Genomic DNA, 26,861 nt, shown 5'->3' on the forward strand with positions numbered 1-26,861 from the left:
CATCTGAAATGGAAAGACACAAATATATGATTACATTTTGATCTATTCTGAAAGCGCTTTAGGTGATTTGCAGTAAATACTGCGGATACAAGTTTTACATATATTTGAGGTTGCAGGTATTACCAGCAGCGGCTCATCCATTTTAATATCAGCCCAGCTGTTTTTATTATAACAATTTTTCTTTTTTACTTATAGGCAATGGATAGATGAATTCTTATTGAATGGAGGCAGGCACATAGGGAGACTACTTAGCAAACAAACCAGGCAGGAAACCGCGATGAATTAATAATCAAAAAGCGTTTGGAAGCCGCCAGAGTGATGTTGCCAAGCTCGTGACAACTTTACCAGATACCGTATGCATGAAAACATGCAGAAAGGAGCCCTGTCACCTCCACCCTTATGAACCTCGATGGAAAACAAGGATCTGGCAACCTCAAAGACTGGCTTTGGATCGAGGACCCTGTGTGAGAGAAAGGTTTCCTAAAGAAACCTGAATATAGGAATCGGATTAATCAAGTTTATGTTTTATATGGAAAGCTGTGAGTAAATATGTTTAGATAAAACACATATGTGACCCTGGATCACAAAAACAATCATAAGTCACACATATTTGTAGAAATAGCCAACAATACATTGTATGGGTAAAAATTATTGATTTTTTTATATGCCAAAAATCATTAGGATATAAATATTATGTTCCATGAATATATTATGTACATTTATTATTGTAAATATCAAAACTTATTTTTTGATTATTAATATACAATGCTTTTTTTGGCACCCTCAGATTCCAGATTTTCAAACAGTTGTATCTCAGCCAAATATTGTCCTTTTACTTTCAGATGGTATATAAATCTAAAAAAAAAAAAAATAATTGACCCCTTGTCACAAATAGAGCTGGAAACAACAGGTAAGTAACACAACGGAATATTTCTTGTCTTGGATGCGGATAGTGAGTGTCTTGTGATTGGTCTTGATCTGGAGATCTGTGCGAGAACTGATATCCTTATCATTCACAGGGGAGTGGAATCCGTGTGCTCGGGAGAGCAGGAGTCGACGCTGGAGAATCACAGGGGAATTGCTGGAGTAACAGGAGTCCTGGAACATACGCTGGAGATTCTATAAGGTGAGTGCATAGAGTCAGGTACCGTTCATTATGGTGAACCGCAGACCAGACGATGAGTGTCAGAGAGCGTGTGGAGTTTATAGGAGTGCTGATGAGGGTCCGCAGGTGCAGGTGATCAAAACTCAAGTGACTGGGATCTGGTGACTGTGGCTGTGACTCTCTGACACCCCTATGACTGGTCTTGTGGTCCAGAGTCACATATGCCATGTACAACTGAAAATATGAAGTCTGGGAAAACTCCTGAGATATTTTATGCTAAAAGAAATCATTGATTAGCTCTTTTCCAATGACGCATTTTGACACATAGTGTCTATTTCATTCACACCTAAGCTACAGCAAGGAAATATGTCAGCGATGTGGATGCACTCCACCGTGGACAAAACCGATGCTATAGAGTAGCAATATGCACATTTTGTTCAGCTAAAATATACCAGCTTATTGCCAAAGAACTTTACTATGCCTGGTTTATCACATTTGAGCATGAAACCCTGAATTTAAGTTCAATTAGCCAATTTAGTTACTGAAAATTAATTTTTGATTTTGGGCTAAATGAACACATTCGGTTTTGTTGTTTCGGTAAACAAACAAACAAAAAATCACTTTGGTGCATCACTTGTTCATCTCTAGTTTGTAACTACTCCATATATGACTCATTATGAAGTAATTTTTTCTTGTCTGTTTGTGTGTAGGATAATATTTCCGCCTGTTGGCTGTTGTTGCGGTAGGCGTCTGCGGTCAGGTCTGCGAGTATCTCCTGCTGAGAGAAGCTCGAGGACCAACAGCTGTCAGGATCTGTTCTTTGCCATAATTCCATCTCGGAGTCATTTTTCACCCCAATAATCCATCTCAACTGCCCCTAATCTGTACCAACTGCATCCTAGTGTTCTGATGCGTCACCTCCAGCAATCCACATACTAAACGCGGATTCAACCTGCAGTGAACATTTTCGGTGTTGGTTGGCGACATCGCATCACAAACATACACTATTATCACAAACATACCCCCTACGATGCCCCTTCATCCAACTCTCTCCAGGATCTGGCAGTGACATATGTTATCACACCACTGTTTTTCCAGTAACCCGCGACTCGCTCATACACCAGAGATCTTGCCCTGCAGTCGCCTGAGCCACTGAGAGGATGCCAACATGCACTATAAATCACACTTTATATAGATGGAACATCAGATATACACATAAAACATCTCGAAGCGATAAAGATAATAAAAGATCATACTTTTCTTTGCATTCCCCAGAAGACACAAAGTCATGCAAGTTTGGAAAGAGTTACATGAGTAAATGTGACAGGATTTTTATTTTTATTTTTTTCGGAATTCTCCATTAATGGTTTTCTAAACCATCATCTTGTGAGAGACTATAACAAAACAAAAGCTGCTGATAAAAGCAAACCAAAGAAGAGGTGTTACGTGGCTAACTAGCAAGGAGAATGAAATGTGCCAGGGCTCATTACTCAAAAAAATTTACTTATTACATGTTACTAGTCACTTCTTTCAAAAGTAATATTATTACTTTACTTATTACTTTCTGGCAACAATAACTAGTTACATTACCTTTTCTTTCAAGCCCCACAGCTATTGTAATTGCATATCTTACCCAAAAGATTCTTCTGAAATATTACTACCCACATGGAAAGAACCTATATGAGGATATATGCGCATATATGAAACCTATATGCAGTATATATGCACATATATGATAACATATATGCTGCATATATGCGTATATATGCCACATATAGGCAAAATTGAGGTGCATATATGTGCATATAAAGGCCATATAGGTCTCCTGTATTGCTTCTTTATATCCACATATAAGCCCTATATGTACATGTAAATGTAAATTTCGACATTTTGGGCTTTTATTTATGTTGTCTAGCAGCTATGGATTTGAATAATTTTACTAATATATAGGTAAACATATATGTACATATATTATAGGAAAACGGCCAATTTTATATATGTCACATATATTAAAAACATATATCAAAACCTATATTAAAACATATATGTTTATATAGGTTATTTCCGTGTGGGTAAAAATATATTTCTGCCTTATTGTTTGACCAAAATCCACATTGGATCGTGGTCACAAGTTATTACAAACACTTTTGTTATTTTAAGGTGCCCCTGTTGCACGTTACTATTATCATAACAATAAATTATGCATAATTACAAGCATGTAATCCTAAACCAAACCCTAATCCTAACCCTAACCATTTAGTAAGTACATGTAGTTAATTAATATTACATAGTACTTAAATGTATAATTGCACTGAAACAAGGGCACCTTAAAATAAAGTAAAATCAATGATAGTGACTTTTAAGTGCTGTATTCTGTTACCCGCCAAAGATTATATTTCTTGATGCAATTTATCAAAATACTAAATACTAAATAAAAATACTAAAGAATAAATTCATTAGAAAAGGTTTTGTTTTTGTAAAAAATATTTTTAATTTTAGTAATACAATTTATATCGGGATCAGAGGGACGTGGTTGGGCAAGTAGAATAATGTCTGTAATAAAACTTTTCTTCTCTCAAAATCAATGTAATGGCAATATTTATATCCACTAAATATAAGCTTTTCCATATTCCAAGCTTGCCTGCTGCTCCGGTGACTTCATGTGTTCACGAGTCATGCAAATTATGAAAAAATAAATCTAGGAGTTATTGGATTGTTGGACTTCAAATCAGTAAAAAATGCTGGGTTAAATACATCCCAGTGCTGGGTAAAATATGGACGAACCCAGCGATTGGGTTGCTTTGACCCAACAGTTTGGTTACTGCCCAGAAGGTTGGGTTAAACATTTTACCCAACTTTTGGTTGAAAACAACCCAATCACTGGGTTTGTCCATATTTTACCCAGCGCTGGGTTCTACTTAACCCAGCATTTTTTAGAGTGTAAGGGTTGAGGCATCAAAATGAACTAAGTACTGTAACTAGCTGTTTTATGGATGTAACCATTAGTAATCAGTTACACTACTAGTTGCTGCACAAATTAATATTATTACTGTAGTTACTGGATAACACTGGTCAGGAGATGTTTTTAAACGCTGCTACCTGCATTGTTATCTAAGAGCGTGAATAAATGCAGAGTTTGGCAGTTTACCATCTTCTTGAGTGGCAACTGATCACAGTCTATTATACATTTGGCTTCCAACTGATTCCATCTGCATTGCTAGTGGACACCTGCCACGGGACGGACAGTTCACAGCTCTTCCCTTTTATTCCGCTTTTCACATCTGTCTGTTAAAAAATTTAAAGTGACAGCAAGAGCGTGTGGGTGTTACCTAGTAACAGCTCCCTCGACTCCTGGTATTTACATCTAAAAAGTGAATCCTTGATGAGATGAGGAATATCAAAGACAACCAAAGAAATGAGAGTTTTTAATAATGTACCACCTGTTCTAAGCAGAGGCGTCAGTATATCATGGGAGTTTTTAAAGCTTATAAATTCAGAATGAGGCGAGGCAGACGTCTATCATCATGAATATGCGGCTGCACTGTTCAAACCATCATGGTTTTAGGGCAAGGCAATTTGAAGGGTGCAAATATAACCAGAGAGACATTTCTAGAGTCCGTCTGAAAAGCAGGCTTTTGAGAAATAATGATAGGTCACCGTTTATGTATGCCTCAGCGTCTTTTCAATTTGAGGCCCTCTTTTGTGTATTGTGTGTTGTATCTTCTAACCCTTGGCATTTTGAGCGTCTAGCTGTGCCGTGTTGCTAGTCTGTCAATGGGGGTGGTGAATATACCACCCTCTTCTACTGAAGATCACACAGTAGGTACCAAGTGCCATGGGCGGCAACGAGGGGGTCCACTATAAGGTACATGGCATTTGTGGTTTTTGCTGCTCGCTGATGCTGGCTTCCCTGCTGCTAGCTGCACCTTCTGCTGAACAGTATACCATTATCTAAAGGGTGCTCAGAGAGTTTGAAAGATAAGATAAAGAGACAAATGGAAATAAACATCTACTGCACATAAAACAAAGAACTGTACATATGTGGATTAACTATCAAGTCTGAAAACTACGACACACATCCCCATACTCGAGATGTCCTAGATAAGAAACAATGACCAACGCTATGCCTCTCTGGGCTCAATTAGTTTTGTCTGATGGGTTGATCTGTCCGGCAGTTCAGATGCAAATAGACCAGAGCAGACAAGCCCAGACCCGGCACAGGTGTTACTTAGCATGGGGTCTGTCATCTACATCAAAAGGACACCTTTGACACTCCACATAACTTACAGATCCTTCTGCTGCCACCAGAAAGGAAGAACAAAAGAATAGGCTTGAAAGAGGAATCAATAGGCATATGGCAATTAATAAAACATTTTCCCACTGAATTCACTAGAGAGGGTATTTCTTTGTTCTATTTTCACAAAAGAATGAGACTAGACAGAGCAAATCACTAAATGTTGTTTAAAATATCGCTCTTCAGTCAAATTCTTGTCAGTGCCAAAAGGAGGGCTCACATGGACTTTCTTGTGCATTGAGCTTACAGATTGTAACAATAATTCTCAGGAAGATTCTATGTAAATAGGACATCACTTAATTGATCAGTGAATGCAGGTGGCTCCTGCTTTGGAGACCATAATGAGCATTGTATTACCCTAATGAATGGTGTAATGGTGTATAAATCATTTGCAATGTTTTCGACTGCAGTAGAATTAAGAGTCATATTCAGACACGAATCCAAGGCACAAAGCAGGGTCACAATTATAGGAATGGCCATATGACCATTAAGACTGATACACCTCTGGCATTAGGGAGGATTACAAGCCTCATGTACAAGTGCCCTAACCTCCACCTCCTTGCTCTTAATATTGATTCAGCAGAAAGGGAATTTCATGATTATAGTGGAAATCCAGTATTATGGATGGATCTGCAATACCTAAACCTCTCAGGAACATTCCTGAGGACTGTAGCCATTCGAGTCTACTAGATAGAACATTTGACAATGTCTGGAATCCAGGATATCCTTGAGTAAATAAGGTTACTAGACATGGGCTATAGTCTCTATGTCTAGAAATTTACGAAATACGTTTAATTTGGAGCCAGAGCTTTCAAAAGATATTCTACAAAGAGATGTAACTGATATGAAACAATAACTTTTTCCAATTAAGCTAAAAGGATCTACATACATGGGACTGAATTTGTGGTTCCAGGGCATCCTCGGTTATAGAGAGCGCTTGTAGGCAGTTTGATTTGTTGAACTGGGTGGAATGAGGGTACTGGTCTGTGTCTACAATGTGCCTGGATTGACTATTGATATATAAATCAACAAAGCCTTAAATGGTCTACTTTCCATATAATTGTGCTTCATCGTCTGCCATCATCCTTTGCTGGGATATCCAATGGTTCACCCAACCAAAGAAAGGGATAATGTTTATGAACTAGCAAATATTGGAAAGACTCCAGGACATCTTGGTAACTGAGATCTGGCATTTTTGGCTTAGTGAAAAAAATCAACTGAAAATTACAACTGAAATTGACAACAGTAAGAGAACAGCGTACTCCTCTAGACTAGGAAAGAACCAGGATATAGGACTAGGAAAGAATGGACACACTTTATTTTAAAGTCCAATTCACGCTATTAATATGCCTTTAACTACAACATTTGCCTCAATAAACTCCTAATTGGCTGCTTATTAATAGTTACTTAGGTAGTTGTCAAGTTTAGCTATTGGGTAAGATTAGAGATGTAGAATATGGTCATGCAGAATATGTGCTTTTTTAAGTCCTAATAAACAGCCAATATGTTAATAATAGGCATGCTAATAAGCAACTAGTGAGAATTGGTCCCTATACTAAAGTGTTACCAAAAGAATATTTCTGAAATGATATCCACATTCAAGATATAAAGTATTTCTCTAAAACCCACCTTTGAACAGCACATAAAAGTGGTTTGTTTACTTTACATGTTGGTCAGAAGTGACTGGTTCTAGGCTATAATAACATTTAAAGTAAACTAGACGGTATTCTGTCTGGCTCTGCATATCTAAACGTGTTCACATCAGAGTCATGATGGAATGGAGTAGTATTTATGGATACTTGTGGAAATTCTGATATACTACAATCATATAACTTTCTCAGACCTGTCAAAACTAAATTACCATCCAAGAGCAATTAAACAAGCTTTAAACTACTTGTAATTCATATGCCACTCAACCCTTCTACAAGTACACAGGCACATACACACATCACTACCCTGTTCTCTTATCCAGTGAGAGTCCTGACTGTGGGGAAACAGCTTAGGATAAAGTTAATCATGCATATAATTGGGTTTTGACTCTTGTGTCTGCAGGGGCCTGACCTGCTGGTATCAGGATGAGCAGCCCATCACCTGAGTGATTAACACATGTAAATGAACACAGCCCATAATTATAAGCCACGTTTACCTCCTCTCGAGATGATGAGTTTGGACTCTCTGCAGATAGACATAACTCGTGGATACATATCGAACCAGAGTTTGAAGAAGAAGAGGGATTAATTTAGGGTTGCCAGGGCATGCCCTCGGCGGGAGAGAGAGCCCATGCTAGCGGAACAAATAAAACTTACAAAACAATGTGGGAAACGGCTGGAAAATGTCAAGGCCAAGTATCTCAGAGGAAGAGAAATCAATACAGCATGTGCTTTCTGGACAAGGCCACTCTGTCGCAGCTTTCATATTCGAACACAGGCCTCACAAACAGTTTAATTATGAATCACAAGCTTGAGCAATACAGGACCATGACAGGTTCAGGCGCCCAACACAATGCCTACTGCATAATTTAAGACCCCAACGATAGATGGTGAGAGCCTCCAATACATGAATTCAGGGCATCAGGTGTAGTATGGGATTGCTGAGTTGTGGGCCTTTTGTGTTTTATTTGCCATTAAAATAATGTCCTCTTCTTCCCCAAGGAATAATGACTAGGATTAAAGATCATTTATTAATTTACTAAAAATGTATCATTCTTTGAGTTTTATATTTTTCATGGTGATGCTTTAAATGTGATGACTCAAGGAAGCTCTGAGGGTACTTGTAACATGCTGTGCTTAACTGGCAGTCTACATGGTCTACAACTCCCTCTGATATCCCTTTCACTGCTGCTACAGCCAAAGCAACATCTTTGTAAAAAATATATTCATGATTTTTGTGACTATGATAGTTTTCCGTGAGCAAGATGTGTGCCAAGTTAAGAAATGGTTCAAATAACACATTCTAGAATGTGTCTACAAGCCATTTTAGAATGCAAAAGGTGTCTGACCAATGTCTGGTGGACATGACCATGAACCAGTTCAATTACCGTAAGAAGACTAACTCAAGAATTGGCATGACACAACAGAGCTGTTTGCAGGTATGAACACTTTTGAACAACAAAAAAATGCATCAGGCTATAAACTTGATTTGATCATACTGCAAACAGAAACCTATGAAAAAGTTTTGCCCACAAAAAAGAAGATCCTAATGCGGTTACCAACCGAGTCTAGATTCTCGAATACAAGCATTAAGAGCCTTCATCTTGTAGTAATTGCCAACAGCATTGCAACAGCCTTTATGAGATGCTAATCCAGCCACCCTCTTGTCAGGGACAGAGCATGAGGAGCGGCAAAAGCAGTTTGTTGTCCTGTTCCCGTCTGGCAAGCTTGACATTTTCCCCTTCTGCTTTTGTCCCCTGCACTCTCGGAGGGCCTGGCTCCCCTGGCCCTCCTCGAGGCGTGTATTAAGTATGAGTCTTTCTCGGCACTCTCGGATAATCTCATCAGAGAGTGGGATGCTGGGGGTGTATGTAAATCCACATCTGTTATGTCCTCTGCAGGGAGAAAAAGCCGCTGGAATGCTCATTGAACCTGGTCTCCCAACCCACTTCCATACAGCGAGTGGAGACCATGATTTTAAATGCAAACACAAGCAGCGCATGCTGCACCTGTCTCTTAAGACAGTACATATTACAGAGCGTCTGATGGCTAACATACTGAAAATCTCTAGCTAAGATCACATTGGCCACGTACACTCTGTAAATTTAGGGAGTGACAACCACATTTAAATGCGGCAGTGAGTCCAGGAAATTATCGTTCCATGTGTGTACGGAACAGCAGTCCCTCCCGCATTTGTAGCAACATTTTGCCATCTTGCAGGAGTGCAGAAGAATTTAGCCATTTGGTATCTGCCATTTTTTTGGCTAAAGACTCTTTATGTCCATCGATTTTAACTAAACTACCGCTAATAGACTTGCTGCATTTTGTTTATGCTAGGGAGGCTGCTTTATGCTGTCTTGCAGTGTTGCCATGTCCTCATATTTACAAGTGCTTTTAGGCATGTTGTTTGGTCTTAGGTCATAATTAAAGATAGGCTTTTTATGGAGTTAAATGTGTCTACTGCGGATATGAGATATGTGTTGTTGTTGTTGTTTTGATGTTATAATACAAAGCATTTTGTTTTTTTAGTGTTTTCTCTGCTTGTTCTTGTTTGATGTTTTTTTCTATGAAGATCTGGCAACACTGACACTACCGCAGGGCTCGTGTGCGCAACTAGCCCCTTGCCAAAATGTGCTAAGGTTAAGATTTCTTTCACTGCTATTTTCTTGCATCTCACACACAGACGAAGACTCATTTCTGATGCACGTTCAAATACGCCATTAACAACTAGCTGTTCAGTTCAGTTACGGACACACTGCGTAGAATTTCTGTAAGTGCGGTTGTCACTACCTGTATTATTTGGGAGTTAATGCGGTTGTCACTCCCGTATTTTAGTGAATTATGTGTGTACAGAACACGATTAAGGAGTAAAAGGTGAACCGACAACCGAATTTAGCTGCAGTGTGTACGTAGCCATTGTGTACATGGATGTGCTTAAAGAGATAGTTCACTCAAAAATTACAAAATAAATAAATCTGTTATCAATTACACACCCGCATGTCAACACAAAAACGTATAATTATATTTCTTCTGTGGAATGCAAAAGAAGGTATTTGAAGAACCTCCGAGCGTTTTTTGTCAATGGAGTCCAAAGTTTTCAAGCTCCAAAAAGATATAACGGTAGCATATAAATGATCTATACTCCAGTGGTTTAGTCAAAACACTGACCTTTTCATGTACATTCATGCTAAAATCCAGTATGGTGACACATTAATAACATCAATCTTCACCGGTTCTTCTGTTAAGTCATGGGAACCAGTAAGGTTTAATGTTACTGACATGTAACCATATTAGATATTGAGGTGAAAATTTCACCGCATGTCAAAGAACTTTGCATTTCAACTGATGTCTCAAAGCTCTCTCATTTAATAAGGTCCAGACAAACCAAGCCAACATCAAATAACTAGCTGTGATGAAAGTCGCACTCTGTGGTGTTGCCTCAAAATCTCTTGTGTCTGGGCCAAAATTTACACTTGAATGCAGTGCAAAGACTTCCACCAATGGCCAACTAGCAAATATTGTCTGCACCTGCCTGTAGAACAAAGCACAGAAACTCATCCGACGGAAGTTCAACAATGGCTTGACACCGGCGATGACAACCCATTGGTTTGGTGTGTGACGACCTTCTCTCCTGGCTCCTACTGTGTTATGTATCACAATGTTTACAATAAATTCTCAATGCACTTTTTCTTTCTTGCTTAATATCCTGATGTGGGTTGCAAAAAAGGTTTCATTTTTTTGTAACTACTGCATTTTTATATTTCACATTTTTGCATTTGCTCATATTGTTTCATCCAAAGGACTTCATCTGGGCCTAAATTGTACATTTTAGTTACAATATTAAGGAGATGAGCATTAGTGTGACTAAAATATTTTCCATGTCTGACTTAAACGAAGCCTCTCTTTCACATTCACATCACTTTGATTTGAAGAATTCCACTGTTAGTATACGCCGATCATTCTACAGTGTTTGGCAAACACTCAACACTCTAGATTAAAACATTAAACCGCAATTTACATTTCAGAAAGGAGCGGCAGAAAGACTACGTCTACTTTGACTTCATTCTTTCCTCAAACATGAAATAATGATTTTCTGCCAGTCTAATTACAGAGGCAACATCTGATCTGTGCTGCATCCGAGGGGGATTAACTCCAGCACAGGCATTAGAGCTCATTACCAGCTCCAGTGCAGAAATATTACATCTTGTAATTGGATGGAGAGATTTATATACTGATCAGATGGGGTTTCTCTAATAATATTGTGATTAGAGGCTTAGTTTGGACTGGGGGTTTATCAGTAAGAGCAGGGATGGAAAAAGGAGGATTTTATTAACCTTTGACCCCTAGTGAAGATGCTCACCTCTAGTCAGTATAAGGAAAAAATTGACCAAGTTAACGCAAATTGAATTGAATTTAATTGAACAAGGTAGCTCAAGTCTAGTTTCATGATGATGTTATTCCCATTAATTGGTTTCGTTGCTTTCTCAAAAAAGCAAGTTCAAGTCAAAAATTCAAGACTATTTAAGTCAAAGGTCCTTGATTAGAAAAACAAACAAACAAAACGTTTTGAAAGTGGTTTCTGCCATTTTGCTAACTTCCACTATTTCACTAGGCTCAACAACAAGTCCTCTATCCAAAACTTTGTCCTGCAGAGAGAGCAAACCCAAATGCACAAAATGACTGACAGCCAGAAGCATTTGTAACTGGCTAGTCCTCTGATTGGCTAAAATGATTTTTTGGTGCTATAAGTAGGTTTGGTATAACTCATAACTTCCCCTGAGCTGTAGTGAATCCTAATTTCTTTACTTTTCCGCTCCCCAGGCTGTGTCCCAATAATTGATCAAACAAGGACACATCTGCAAGGAGGTGAGAGCAAGAACAGAGATGCTCTTGTCTTTCACACCCCTTTATGAGCATGAACATGATTAATACAAACAGGAATACTGATATGAGTCATTATGACCTCATGGGCCTCCCATACACTTTTCATTATGACCTCATGGGCCTCCCATCCACTTTGGTTTTATGAAAGAGATGCTTGGACATCATGTTTTACATTAGAACAAAAATAATAGTGACATGAATAAATGATGACATTTCAGTTTAGGGTGAACAAGCCACGTTTTTTGTGGTTTGACAAAACGAAGCCTTATAACATCAATCATTTCTGAACTCTGATGTGTGGCTTGCTGTACAAAATTATGTTAACTGACTTCTTAAAACTTTAAAAACCTACAGAGAAAAAGGCATACTCTCACAGTTATGCTTTCAGCTCAAAAAAAGGTTAAATTGCGGTAATGGAAGCATTCAAAGTTGCTATTGATTCCCGTCCCATCCGCGCTGCGCGGGAAAATCAACAGAAGAGCCGCGAAAATCAGAAACCTGCCGTGATTTAGTGACGGCTCTCGCTAGTCCCCGTGAGAAGTGCTAAAGAGACACATCAAACCTGCTTGAAGAGCAGTCGTCGAGCTGAGAGGGTGACAGCAGAGCCGCTATTGATTTCTGCCGGTGTAAAAGCACTCAGGGGAAACATTTCAACCCGTCAACGACCTCAAACATCTCCAAGCGTTATGACAGATGCGTCTGACGTCACACAAACATGATTTTTTCAGTAGAGCTGTCTGATCTAAAAATCACCACAGTATTAACACAGTATTTTTTTTTTTTTTTCCCACCATGTTTTAAATATGAACACATTTCCAACCCAATATAAGCAAAAATAAAATAGGCATTTGGAGAGTGGAGCAAGTAAGATGCCACTGTTCTACTACAGTAAGTACTTTTAAGCGTAGGTTAATCCATGTAAAGGAATATATAGCCTATATATATATATTTTTTTTTTTTTTTTCTTTCTGACAGCATGGCACACAGTTGTTAGAAGGAACCTGACATTAAATAGTATTTTCAGCTCAATTTAAACAGTACAAACAAAAGTACAACAAAAAATAAAACCCATTGTTTTGGCCTGGCCAAACTGACAGCTTCTCTATTAGCGTATGTCTGATTTTGAATCAGATCTATAATTCCCTATGTGACAACTCTCACTTATATGTTTTAGTTAGATATTCAGATACAGTTCATTTGAATAACATCAATGTGAACATGTGCATTTCAAAACATCTACATATTAACAACAACAACAATGCAACTAAGTGCCGTAAGCATTAAACATAATTGATCTAACTTACTAGATCTTCCCTGGAAATGAACAAACCTATTAATTACCACCACAATGTATGCAGAGAAGAGCAAAAGCACTTAACCCATAAATGTATGCCATTTTTTTGTTTCTTTTTTTGTCCTTGACTAGTCCTAAGTGTACAATTATGAAATTGCACTTAAGGGACTGTATATGATATTCACTCAATCTCATTAGGCCTATATAGTGTACATGAATGAATGAATGAATGATGCATTTATATAGCGCTTTATTGTGTATTGATGTACACCCAAAGCGCTTTACAATCATGTGGGGGGGTCTCTTCTCAACCACCACCAGTGTGCAGCATCCACTTGGATGATGCGACGGCAGCCACAGTACAACGGCGCCAGTACACTCACCACACACCAGCTACAGGTGGAGAGGAGAGAGTGTCATTGAGCCAATCAAGTGGATGGGGATTGTTAGGAGGCCATGATAGACAAGGGCCAGTAGATAGAATTTGGCCAGGACACCGGGGTTACACCCCTACTCTTTACGAGAAGTGCCATGGGATTTTTAATGACCACAGAGAGTCAGGAATTTTGGAATATATATTTATATGTGATAGAGTAATATTAGTGTGTTTATACGGAAATGAAGAGTATGCATATGTGTCTGAAAGATGTTGCTGCCTTGAACCTCTCAACTTAACCATTTAAGGCGGCTGAACCCAAAGTGAACTATTCCATATGAAAGCAAATCGTCATTTAGCCTGTACTAACTCTCCTGTTGTTCCAGACCCATATGACTGTCTATTTCAATCGCACCACTGTATTTAGAGTTAGTTAGGGCTTAACTGATGTCAGCAACACATATCAATGACCACAAGCTAAAGCTCTTCTTTTATGAGCAGAGCTGATGGCTGCTAAAGCGTTAATCAATGAACTCTTCATTAGAGACTGAGCTCAGTCATGAATACAGCTGAACACTTAATCAAATGATCTGATCATAGGTGTGCTCTTAGCTTGCGTTAGCTTTGTAAACTGCATTTAATCTTATTTACTTGCCTCTAGGGCTTTCAGAATATAAAATAACGCAATTAAGTGTCTTTTTATCTTAAGTATATATTCTGGTGACTTGGTGCCCATCTGAAGTTTCCTGCAAACACTGGCTTCAGATTAAATGGCGATTTTGTTCGGAGATGGATCTGTGGTGCCCTCTGGTGCCAATGAACACACATGACAGTTTCACACTGTTTACATGCCCTTATTTAAATAAATAATAACAATAATAATTGCGATTAGAATGAATGAAATTGAAAGGTTTTTCGATTTTCCTTAAAAAAAATATACTTTTTTTTTTTTACTGCCACTATATAAATTCATCTCAACGTAATTTATTCTGAAGTGCATGTTTTGTAGTATTATGAATTAAAAACAGTCAAGCTGAATTAAAAAAAAAAAAAAAAAATTCTAGACATGGCTCTGAATATCGCCACCTGTTTTTATACGTTTCTTGTGTTTTTGTATATATTGAACAGAAAACACGCCGGAAACACTGGGAAATGTGGGTAAAAGCTTCTAAAGCAGCTGTGACTTTTATTTTGTACAGGGTCATTTCACACGTATTTTACAGTCTTTATTACAAAATTATTTACACAAATCAAACTATTGATCCACTGTAGATCTGAGGCACGAATGAATTGTGTACATAAAGCAATCCAATGCTTCCCTCTGGTTTCCAGCAAACAGCTTGACCTCCCATGAAATTATGTATTATTATCTGAATCATTCCAGTGGACATTTAATTAATACATTTTTTGAGAAATACTGCTGCAAGGTGCATCTGTGCAACCAAAACAAACATTCTACATCGACCTGCGGCCATTACAATCACAACAACCAGCTTCATTATAATCACTAGGAGAGTCTTTGGGAAAGTTGATGAAGTAACACACATGAACACAGAGTCGGTGATTTCATGCATAGAAAAAGACGCCCACGTGAATTGTTAAAAAAGAGAGATCAAAACACCCATGTGTGACACTAAAAATGTTTGATAGAATAGATTCACAGTGTAAAACATCAGACGATTCTGAAGATGTACTTCATTTTCAAGGTCGACAAAGAGGCTATCAAGCCAATAAGTTCTTGTATAAGTGGCCATAGTTGTGATGGTTGAATTTGAGATGACGGTTATTTAACAGAAGGCAAATGCAAATTAAAAGTCACGTGCTGTTACATGAAAAGCGTGTTCACTTCAAACTCAACATGTAAGATTCTGAACTGTTTGCAGCGTCCATGCCAAATACACCTGTGAAAATGCATTATGAATGCTATGGGTCAGTTAAAAAAACAAGCATTTATAGGCATTAATACATTACTACGCTGAGTAATAAATGTCTTTAAAACCATTCAAATACAAACAGAATAAAACGCTGATGAAAAAGCTACAAAACTGACCTTATGACCATAACGGTGTTATGTGTGAATAAAACAAAAGGACCTTAGTCAGGGTAGATGCTCCATTTAATTTGAACCTAATAAAAAAATTATTATTTTTTTATATTACAACAGGACAACATTGAACAGACTTTCACTAAATTAAACACAACATCCACCCTGACTGTATGCTTCTCCTTTACTGCTGCACAAAACAGAGGAAATTAACATTTCCTCACTATATAACCACTAGTACAAGTTTAGAATAAGAGATTAATTAAATATGTCCGTTTTGAATGACAACACTACAGAAACAAGATCATGTGACTAAATGAACACCGTTGATGATGCACAGAGCAATTTGTTGTCACAATGCGAGAACAGACACTAGGATTTATGCCACTTTCCTTTTAAACGGTCTTTGGCGACTAAAATGCTGGGGTGGCATTGTAAGAGTAAGAGACGGCTCCAACTCACAAGATTGTCTCTTTTCGAGCGCATGAGCCAACAGACTTAAAGGAAGATTGAAATGCGAAACAGCAGCAAAATCATGTGGATATTCGCCGGCAAAAGAAATAAACTCAAAATTCACAACACAGATCAACCCCAGCATGTTGTTTGTTGCTTAAGCTCTAGAGTCAAACTGTTAGTATGCAACATAATATTATTAAAATTGTCCGATTCGTACAAAGACATTTAAGAAGTGCAAACTCAGGAACCAAAACCATTTTTTTTGTTTTATGTATATGAACAGCTGTCCAAACCATGCTCTTATTTAGGTACTAACATTTAAAAAAAATTGTCTACGGAAGACACATGAATGAAAGATGCATGTGTCTTTTTTATTTGATGGGTACATGTATAGCTGCATCTAGCACAAATGTGCATGATCAGCCCAGAGTTGTATGATCGCATGGCTGTACCATAGGCGCATCATGCATGTTTTTGCTCGATTCAAAATGGGGGAGGCTCCAGCCTCTGCATGCGTCTCTCGGCTGCGGCCGCCATTCGTCTGCGCCTCAAGGTCACTGAATCCGAGTCTTCATCCTCCATGGAGGACATGGCATCATCAGTATCAGTGGCAGGAGCAGAAAACACATCTCCTTCATCAGATTTTCTGTGTAGATAACGTCTAACAAAGAGAGAACAGAGTGTTATATTAAAACTTAACCGGACCTAAAACAAAGCCTTGGGGCACTCCCACTGATCATTGAAGATACTGTAAAGCTTTTCACTATCTCTGACATATGACAGACTGGAAGTCATTTAATTTCAACAGAGTGGTACCAGTGCTATGTGGATCAGAATATTCTGCCCCAATGTGAGCTTTGTTCAAATATTTAAACTAGACCATATGTGACCACCCAAGTTAATGTTACAATCTAATCAGATAAGAATTATTGGTGTTGTTTTCCCACTAAAATGTTATTCTTCAAACACTATTTATTTAAAAATAGGTGCTTTTTCCGAAACAATAAAATAATTTGTGAACTTCATTAGCCCTAGAAAACCTGCTACTTCAAACGTATTGGTGGACATGCTGATAATCTTTTTTTTTTTTTTGTGTGGATATACTGATAATTCATTCAACCACAGTGAATAAACTTGAAAGTTCTGTACAAATGCCATTAGGGGGTGAAATGCAGCAAATAATGTGAATGACGATGGCGAAAAGATGGCATAACTGTTTCAGCGAAGCAGTACAAGCTGTTCAGTTATAGGGAGACTCACCTGCGAGCTCTTTGCAGCAGCTCTTCCTTCCTCTGCATTAGCATCCTCTGTCTCTCATCTGCGGACTTGGAAAAGCGGCTCCCCCGCACCTCAAAGTCTTCCGCCTCAGGGGCAGCGACCTCTGAACTGCTGCTGGCACCCGCTGAATCTTCAGGAGCAGTGTTTACCTGTAAGGGTGTGCGCTCTACAGGCTAGTGGAGAGAAAAATGCTTTTAAATTAGTGTCTATGCAAGCAATGTATAATTTCAGCAACTAATAAACACCTTTAGGTAGAGGTGTTAACCTCACCTGTGTTGGGAAAGGTACCTGGATCCTGCCCTCCAGGATGTTATCAGTGGTGACCTCAACAGAGCGAGTGAGCTGCAAATCCTGCAGGATCAGATGGTAAGGGACCTGTGGAAACATTTCCTGGATCTGATGGGCCTGTGAAGTTAAAGGAAAGTCAGGTTTATAACATGGAAACACAGATGAGGCTGTTTGTAAACATGCTGGATGCCAGCAGAAGGACTCACCATGGCGTTGAGCTGTGAGTTGTTGGCCTGCGCGATACCAAGGATGTTGGTGGTGTGCATGACCTCTACAGAGAAACTTGGCAGCCAACTGGCAATGCGGGACCCTGAGAGTGAACCAGTGGAGATTAATATATCATATGATGCTTTAATTACCGTAAGCCTATTTGCTTATTAGGTTATTAAAAATAAGACTAATATATTTGGTGTATCCAATAATCAATGTTGTTATATTTTCTTTGATTTTCATTTCCATGTATTAATGTATGACTTATTGATTTATGCTTCTTATATTAATCCTCATCAAATATTCATATTTAAGTTATTTACTCATTACTGTTACTGTTTATCTTTTATTTTTGCTTGATTTATGGTCATATTTAATATTTGTAGTATTCTCCAAAAGCATGTATGTTATGCACATATATCTTCTTTACTGGTGTTTGTTAGATACTGGACATCGTTCAACTACTGCCCGAGTAATAATGTTTCTCAGAATTAGTCATTAATGGTACTAGGTGTTCTTTTCCAGAAAGTGTCTTTGTAATATGTAAGATATGATATTTAACTAGCTTTGCTGTATTTGTTCTAAAGGTGTGAAATCTATTTTTATAAGTGACATAATGGATAAGTCTATTTGACCTTTTCTTATTAGACATAAACACCATTTAAGTGGGGGTGCAAGTTTCCTTCATATATTCCTTGTGCCCACTGTGATGGCTTACTTCTACTCTTTTTTTTTTTTCTCCTTTCTTCTGCTTCTTTTGCTTGTCCCCTTTCCTTGCATTCTGCTTACATCTCACTTCTTCTGGACTTTTCTTCTTATATTCACTACTTCATCCCATAGATATAACACTGTGGAATACTCTGCACTTCAGTATAAATTATTGAATACAATTTGAATTAAACTTAGATCTTCTTATAATTTTCAAAGTTACTTTATTCTTTTATTGTATTAAAACAATTGTACTTAATTTTTTCTCTATTTGAAAACTGATCTCTGACATAGCCTTTACTCGTTTCCTGGATCTCACTGAACCAATATTAAAATATAGATAGACAGACAGAGAGATATTTTGTGCAATCATACAGTTTTGTATTTACATTTTTTTAACAATCCATATAAACAGGCTGTTTACTACTGTCCCAATAAGACTTCAATAAGTAAATGTATTCTGCTATGATTGATCGGCTAAACTGTGTTCACTGTTGTTTATTAGGGCGGATCAACTCAGCTTAGCACTGAATAAGTATATGATAGTTGACAGTATTTTGGCAGTGACGTCTTAAACATGAAGATGGAGCCACTGCTAAAGCTAACTTTCAGTAAACGGTCTGGATTCTGTGTGAATATGTAAAGAAACACCTCACCATCAAAGTGGAAGAAGTGGTTATGCTGGTTGATGTGCGGTCGGGCCTCTGTTCCTGGTGCAGCAGCAATGTTATCATCCAGCGGCTGCCTCTGGCCCTCCTCCCTCTCCCTCCCGCCTTCATTAATGTTCAGTGACATACGGCATGTGGGACAAGAAGTGTCCTGCTCCAGCCAAGAGCGCAGACAGGAACTGGACATCAACAATTATTGGTCAGATTAACATTCAAACATTACTACACTAGAGCGCTGACAATAGCTGGTTATTGCTCACTTATGGAAGAGATGGCCACAGGGCAGCTTGCGTGCTGTAGTCATTGAATCCCAGCAGATGGCACAATCATCGTTATTAGCCACCAGCTCATCAGGCGTCGCCACAGCAAACCTGCGCACAAGGAGAGTTGTTCATGTCAACACACCAGGTCTGGTTTTTATCAGCCAATGGAGCAGTCTGCTCACTTCTGATTCATAATATACATCGAATAACACATTCAAACATATGATACACATGAAGACTTTGTTTAGAACTTATTTTTTGAACAGAGATGGCAACAAAGAGGCAAAATTTACGGACTGCAGCTTTAACATTTAGAGTAATTAATTCATTCTAATATGCTGATTTGATGCTCAAGAAACATTATTATCAATGCTGATTATTACTGTATAACAGTTTCAGTATTTCTGTAGCAACCATGATACATTTGATTAAAAGAAAGTAAAGAAAATACAACCTGAAGCATTAATCTCATTAACTCTATTAACTCTTTCCCTGCCATTGACGCGATATCTCGTCAAATAAGAGACAAGGCTTCCCCGCCATTGACGAGTTTTACGGCAAACCGTGTTCTAGGTGTTCAAGTGGTGATAAAAAATGAACACATGAAGATAGAATAAAATATATATCTTGGTTCTTTATTTTGATATATAATATGTTAATATGTTCATAGCAGAAAATATTCTGATGGCCGTCAAATTTAGGTGAAAATCATCAAAAATACTGGCGGTGGCTGGCAACTTTTTTTTAAAACGCTGGCGGGGAAAGAGTTGATATAACCAAGCAGTCACACACATACAAAGCAGCTTATCAAAGGTAAAATCTGTTTTCAAAGGCCAGAGGTGATATCCTGTGCAAACTTCTGGTTTCTAGCCACAAGCTGTACCCATTACGTCACAAGTTATCTGTCAGCGTCTTTACTTACCTGTTGTGCAATATCATTCAATGCCTATAGAAATGCAGTTATTAGTAAGTCTGAAAGCATCAGGCTCCTCACCTGGACTCCATATTGTCAATAACACGCAAGTAGTTTTTATGGCGGCGAATTCTTCTCTGCACCTCGTGAAAGAGATAGCGCAGCTGCATAAAGATCACAAGACTAGCCATGGACAACCAGATGTTCCCAAAGAGCTGCAAGGGATTGAGAAACAACAATACATGATCATACAGATACTCAGAATTAGGGTTGTGCCCACAGACAATAGCATCATGTATCGATGACAGTCAAGAGATATCACCTGCAGCTGATGCCTTTGACGATAGCAAGACGATTATTCAAATTTAAAAAAATCCTGAGCATGAACTTTTTTCCCGGGTGGGGGTTTGGTTGCGGGAGTGGACATTATTATCATTATTATCTTTCAAATTCTAATTAATAAACTAACAACAAAATGGTACAAATAAAGTGCAGCACATGCAAAGAATGCAATGACTGACAACTTTAACATTTGAAAGGATACAGACGAACGTTAACTTGCAGCATACAGGAAGAGTTTAGCCCCTTTCACACATACAGTCTTTACTGGAAAATTACCGGTAGGTTACCATTAAGAGATCATGCGCGAACAGCACCTTTTTAAAATTTGTTCTGACAATCATATCGTTTTTATGGAGATGTCGTGATTAAAAAGCAGTGGAGCTTTGTAAACAGCTCATAGTAAATAGCTTTCCTATGTAAATATGCGCTAGAGTGACGCATCATCTTTGACCATTGCGCTTCGCAGCTTTTTCCATGCGTCACGCTCGAGATCCACCCTGTGTCCCAATGTGCAGACTATCCATCCTAAATTCTCTGTGATATTAGTAATTTTCAATACTATTTAGGGCAGATAGGGTGGATAGGATGCACATTGGGACGCAGGCTTAGGCTTCTTTTCCATTCATCTCTGGATACTATTATGTGCGTCTCGTGTCTAAGAGCAAAAACTTCTGATTGGCTAGTAATATTAGTTTGGTTGAGAGTGAATCTCATACCATTGGTAGGCGAACTAGTGAACTCGAACATGATATCAACAAGTTTATTTTAAATGTAGGAATGTCTTTTTTTTTTTTTTTTAATTTTCACACAGCCGAGTGCCGGAGAACTTTAAGCCCTGACTAATTAATATTAGGGCTTATTTGTTCCATTATATTTATTTTTTGACGATTTATGATGATTGAGCATATATCGCTCAACACTACTATGAATTATTAAAAAAACTGATCTAAAGATCAAACACAGACATGAGAGGAGAAAGAAATCACGGGTGCCATTGGAGGATGTTTGAGACTGATGGGCCACAAATCACATGCCAAATCAAGGTCATAACTGTAAACAGCTGATCAGTGAACATTATGTTAGACTCAGGACTCTAATACAATTCAAATGAGTCTTATCAGGCCAGATTCATCAATCGCTATGGGCCAGTCGCACACTCCTTGTATGTAACCCTGTTTGTCCATTCACCAGTATTTCTCTCACCAGCATATGTATGTGATGCATCAGGTCTAGGCTGAGGATGGCTAGCTCCATGATGAAGTCTGTGTAGTAGATATATGAGCTCTTGTTCTCCCACGTTCCCTCATGGTTCAGGTCCCACAAGTGAATGGAATACCTATAAATAACAGAACAAAACCTTCAGATTCATGCTTCTGCTCCCTCACGATGAAGAAATCTGATGGCATTCTCAACAGAGCACACACCGTATGATGACGTGTCCTGTGCGCACTGTCACCAGCAAACACTGCAGGACAGGAGACAAGGTTTGGGCTCGATTCAGAACGTGTTTGTCAAAAAGAGACGACCAAATAACAAATGAGAGCAACTATTTTTCTCTTTGCGGTCACTTAGAAGGGTTTGCAAAGAGTTCTTACCTCAGCCGCCATGAAAGCGACAGTGTGCATGCCGTGGAGATGCCCGACTAGAGCGCAGAGCACTGCTAGACCGCCACAGCACGTCAACACAGACACCAGCAGAGCCAACACTCGCACATGACTGCTCATCGGAGTAGTGGGAGAAAACGACAGCTGCCAGAGAGAATAACACCATATATACATGAGTGCTGTCAAATGATTAATCGCATCCAAAATAAGTTTTTATTTACATAATGTGTGTGTGTGTACTGTGTTTATTTATTATGTATATATAAATACACACACTGTACTATAGACAGTATATATTTAGAAAATATTTACATGCATACACATTTATATTATATATAAATTAGTGCTGTCAAACGATTAATCTCACATCCAAAATAAAAGTTTCTTTGTTTACATAATACATGTGTGTTCTGTGTATATCTATTATACAAATACAAACAGAATGTATTTTGAAAATACACGTATATATTATTATATTTTATATATAAACACATTTAATATATAAACAACATGTTTTTCTTAAATATATACATGCATGTGTTTGTATTGATATATACATAAATATACACAGTACACACACATATATTATGTAAACAAACTTATTTTGGACGCGATTAATCGTTTGACAGCACTGATATACATACATGAATAAAGAAGTAGGTGAAGGAAGGAGAGATGGACGGAGGGAGGGAAGGTAAATAACGAAGAAAGTAAGGAAGGTAGGGAGTAAATAAGAACAGAAAAGGAATAAAGTAGGGAAGCAAGGAAGTGAATAAGAAGGAAAGGGGAAAAGGGAAGAAGGGAAGAAAGCTAAAAAGAGAAGAAGAGAAATGAGCAAGTAAGTAGAGAAGGTAGGAGTAAACAAATGCAACAAAGGAGGGAAGGAAGACAGGAAAAATGACAGAAGCAAGAAAGGAAGTAATTAAAAGCAAATAAAGGAAAGAAAGGAATGAAGAAAATAAATAAGAAGGGAGGAAGGAAAGGAAGCAAGAAAAAAAGGAAGAAACATGGAGGACGTCAATAAAAAAGGCAAGGAAAGGGGGGAGGAAGTTAGGGAAAACACAAAGTAAATAAGGGTGTAAGATAGGAAGCATAAATGCAAGAGAGAAAGAAGAAATCTAGTAAGAGAGGCAGTAAATAATGTAAAATAAAGGAGCGAAGGAAGTACAGAAGGAAACATGAATCAAGCAAGGGGGAATAAATTAAAAAAGTAGAGGAGGAAAGAAAGGAAGGAAATATCGAAAGGAAAGAGACAGTAAATAAGGGGAAAAACACTAAAGAAGCAAATAAGGAAGCAGGAAGGAAGCGTGAATGAGGTAGAGAAAGAAGGAGGGAAAAGATGCCAGTAAGATGTACCAGATGGAAACAAGGAAGGAAGGAAGGAAGGAAGGTAGACAATAAGAAAGGAAGAAGACTAGCATTAATGGAGGGGAGAAAGAAGGAAATCAGGATGAAGAGAGCAGATAAGAAGTGAAGGACATAGCAAAGGAAGGCGGCAAAGGAAAGAAGGAAGGTAGGTAATTAAATCAATTCATATTTTGAGTCAAGAAAAACAAACAAATGTCTCAGATTCTCCAAAAGATATGTGGCAATTTCACTTTTCAGAGGTTTTTTTTTTTTTTTTTTACTAAATTGGCAGTTAAGCAAATGACAATGTTTGTCAAAACAGGAAATGATGACAGTATGCCATGTAAAGTAAATGGCTTCCTGAATGAATTTGTCTAATAGTACTACTATAAATAAAAGCTTCCACTCTTCACGAACATTAGTGTTTCTTGATGTGGTGAAGACGTGTTGCTCACATATTCAAAGCGGTCTTTGCAGAGCTGCACCATCAGATGAAGGAAGATGAGCATGGAGAACCACAGACACCACAGCACCACCTCCTCCACCCGCTGCACGTTCAGCACGCCGAAGATGAAGATGAACTTGTAGAAGATGAAGTTCCAGAACTTATCTTTCAGATGCTGTCGGACAGAGAAGAGCACAAGAGCAGACTGACATCAAGAGATCTTCAGTGCATGCTGAACACTTCAAATTCACAGGAACTTGTGACAAAAATGTACACTACTGAGCAAAAAAATTAATGTTTCTGAAAGAAGTCTCCTCTGCTCACAAGGCTGAATTTATTTGACCAAAAATACAGTAAAAAGTGAAATATTATTACAATTTAAAATAGCTGTGATCTATTTGAATACATTGTTAAAATGTAATTTATTTCTGTGATCAAAGCTGAATTTTCAGCATCATTACTCCAGTCTTCAGAGTCTAACTACAGCATTGATTTGACCGGTTATATTCCCCTTTTCAGTTTCAAAGTCTACCAACAACAATATATGAATAATAAACTTCTGTTTTAGTACGTTAACCCTGGCATTATATCAGTTGAGCATAGTCTCCAGATATTGATTAAAAACAAAAAATTCAACTTAAAATATAAATAAATAGTGCTGCAAACGGTTAATCGCATGCAAAATAAAAGTTTTTGTTTACATAATATGTGACCCTGGACCACAAAACCAGTCATAAGTGTCGAAATTGAGATTTATACACCATCTGAAAGCTAATATAAATAAGCTTTGATGTATGGTTTGTTAGGATCTGACAATATTTGGCCGAGATACAACTATTTGAAAATCTGGAATCTGAGGCAGCAAAAAAAAAAAATCTAAATATTGAGAAAATCACCTTTAAAGTTGTCCAAATGAAGTCCTTTACAATGCATATTACTAATCAAAAATTAAGTTTTAATATATTTATGGAAGGAAATTCACTAAATATCGTCTTGGAACATGATCTTTACTTAATATCCTAATGATTTTTGACATAAAAGAAATGGATAATTTTGACCCATACAATGTATTGTTGGCTATTGCTCCAAATATACCCCAGCTACTTAAGACTGGTTTAGTTCTCCAGGGTCACACATATGTTTGTATACTTATGTATATATAAATGCAAACACATGCATGTGTATATTCAAGAAAAATATGTTGTTTATATATTAAATTTTTTTATATATAATATAAAATATAAAAATATAATGTATAAATGTAAATATTTTCTAAATATATACTGTATGTGTGTGTATTTATATGTACACATAATAAATAAACAGTACACATCCATATATATATATAATGTAAACAAAAACTTTTATTTTGGATGTTGATTAATCGTTTGACAGCACTAAAAATAAATAAGTAAAGCAAGTAAATAAATAAAATTGTAATAATAATAAAAAGCACAGAGATAATGAATACTGACTATATGTATCTATATGGAACTGACAAAGTAGTTAAAGATATTGTGATGTCCTTATTATTATTTAAACATGTTGCAGCAAAGACAGACTGCACTGAATTGCCGAATACAGGATGCATTACGGTCTCATACCTGCTTCTCGCTGACTCTGAGCGGCCCAAACACAATGCACTGGATCACTTTAGCTATTAACATGAGGATGCAGCACGCCGTGTTCACCATCACCTGCGGGAACAAGACAGCTTCTTTAACAAAAGAAAGAAAGTTCCACCCTTGTGGGTTTAAATCTACACCACTGGGGTCTCACGCACCCAGACGAAGAGGCCGTCCGTGATGAGGTACAGCAGCACATTAGTGGCCACACTCCCGAGGTGGTCCAGCTTGATCTCCTCATCAGGCGTGCTGTGGGAGTCCTCTGTCAGTGCAGACGAGTACTCAGAGTCCCTGACTGTGCTGTAGGCACTTAATATGGTCCCGGCCAGCAGAACTGTGCTCAGGGCTGTGTATGTCTTTAAACTGGGCCAGGGGAAGCGCTCCAGAAACAGCAGAGGCATCCTGACTTCGACTTTATAGTGTTCCTCTTCTGATCTACCAGTCCCAGTCCCTTTATAGATGACACGTTCTTCACAATCAAATTTAAACGCCTCTTAAATACAAACACACATAGGATCTGTTCTAAGGCTGTGTTTATATAAATACAAGCACTGCTCTCTTGTTGTAGCTACGTGTCCTTTTCTGTTTACATGCACGAGACTCTATAAACAAACTCGAAAAGACAAAATCTCGTTATGTATTGAGTTTAAACCCCATTACGACGAGTGCAGTTCAATTGTTATGATTCTTAAAATCAACGTTTATATTTAAAGAGCATATGATTATTTTACATTAGCATGGAAGCTAATCTGCTTCGGCTACGTACTGGTTAACACACGACAAACAGTGTCATAAATCATCGGACGGTCTTTAAATCCGTCCCGTGCTGCTCGGCGATCAGTCTGATATCTGCTTGGTTTAAATAAAACGGTGAAATATCATGTTTAGATCTGTTTCTCTGGCTGCTTCTGGCACTTTCTGTCCCTCATACCTGTTTCCGCTGCCTCTGACGTCATATGGGAACTTCCGGTGATTATGTGACAAAAGGCGGGTCTTCTTCTCGAGTAAACAAAAACATTTAAAATAGCACAAGCCATAATAGCCTTACAAAACATAATAACCATGATT

General features: G+C 37.9%; 2 protein-coding genes across 6 annotated transcripts in view; one reads left to right on the forward strand and one right to left on the reverse strand.

The window, feature by feature from the left end:
• Positions 1–26,861, forward strand: part of LOC306868005 (histone H3.2-like) — a gene marked incomplete at its 3' end in the record, with an annotated part of 468,278 nt that overhangs the window by 359,528 nt on the left and 81,889 nt on the right. The gene's annotated exons all lie outside the window — the stretch shown is intronic.
• amfra (autocrine motility factor receptor a) lies at positions 14,754–26,745 on the reverse strand. Of its 5 annotated transcripts, none has more exons than XM_079414107.1 (14): positions 26,725–26,735; positions 25,952–26,244; positions 25,773–25,865; positions 24,179–24,343; positions 22,368–22,520; positions 22,197–22,237; positions 21,976–22,108; positions 20,512–20,645; positions 19,515–19,625; positions 19,243–19,433; positions 17,875–17,978; positions 17,669–17,785; positions 17,363–17,553; positions 14,754–16,763 (listed from the first exon to the last, which is right to left on the reverse strand). In XM_079414107.1, the coding sequence occupies exons 2-14, from the start codon at positions 26,192–26,194 to the stop codon at positions 16,586–16,588; spliced, it is 1,854 nt and encodes a 617-aa protein (XP_079270233.1). In that variant the 5' UTR covers positions 26,195–26,244; positions 26,725–26,735; the 3' UTR covers positions 14,754–16,585. The 5 variants fall into 5 exon arrangements, with proteins under 5 accessions (XP_079270233.1, XP_079270234.1, XP_079270231.1 ...); XM_079414108.1 differs by having other exon boundaries at positions 25,952–26,286; XM_079414105.1 differs by having other exon boundaries at positions 14,755–16,763; positions 17,651–17,785; positions 26,725–26,745.

This window comes from Barbus barbus (genome assembly GCF_936440315.1).
Source record: "Barbus barbus genome assembly, chromosome: 50".
In the NCBI taxonomy this organism is placed as follows: Eukaryota; Metazoa; Chordata; class Actinopteri; order Cypriniformes; family Cyprinidae; genus Barbus; species Barbus barbus.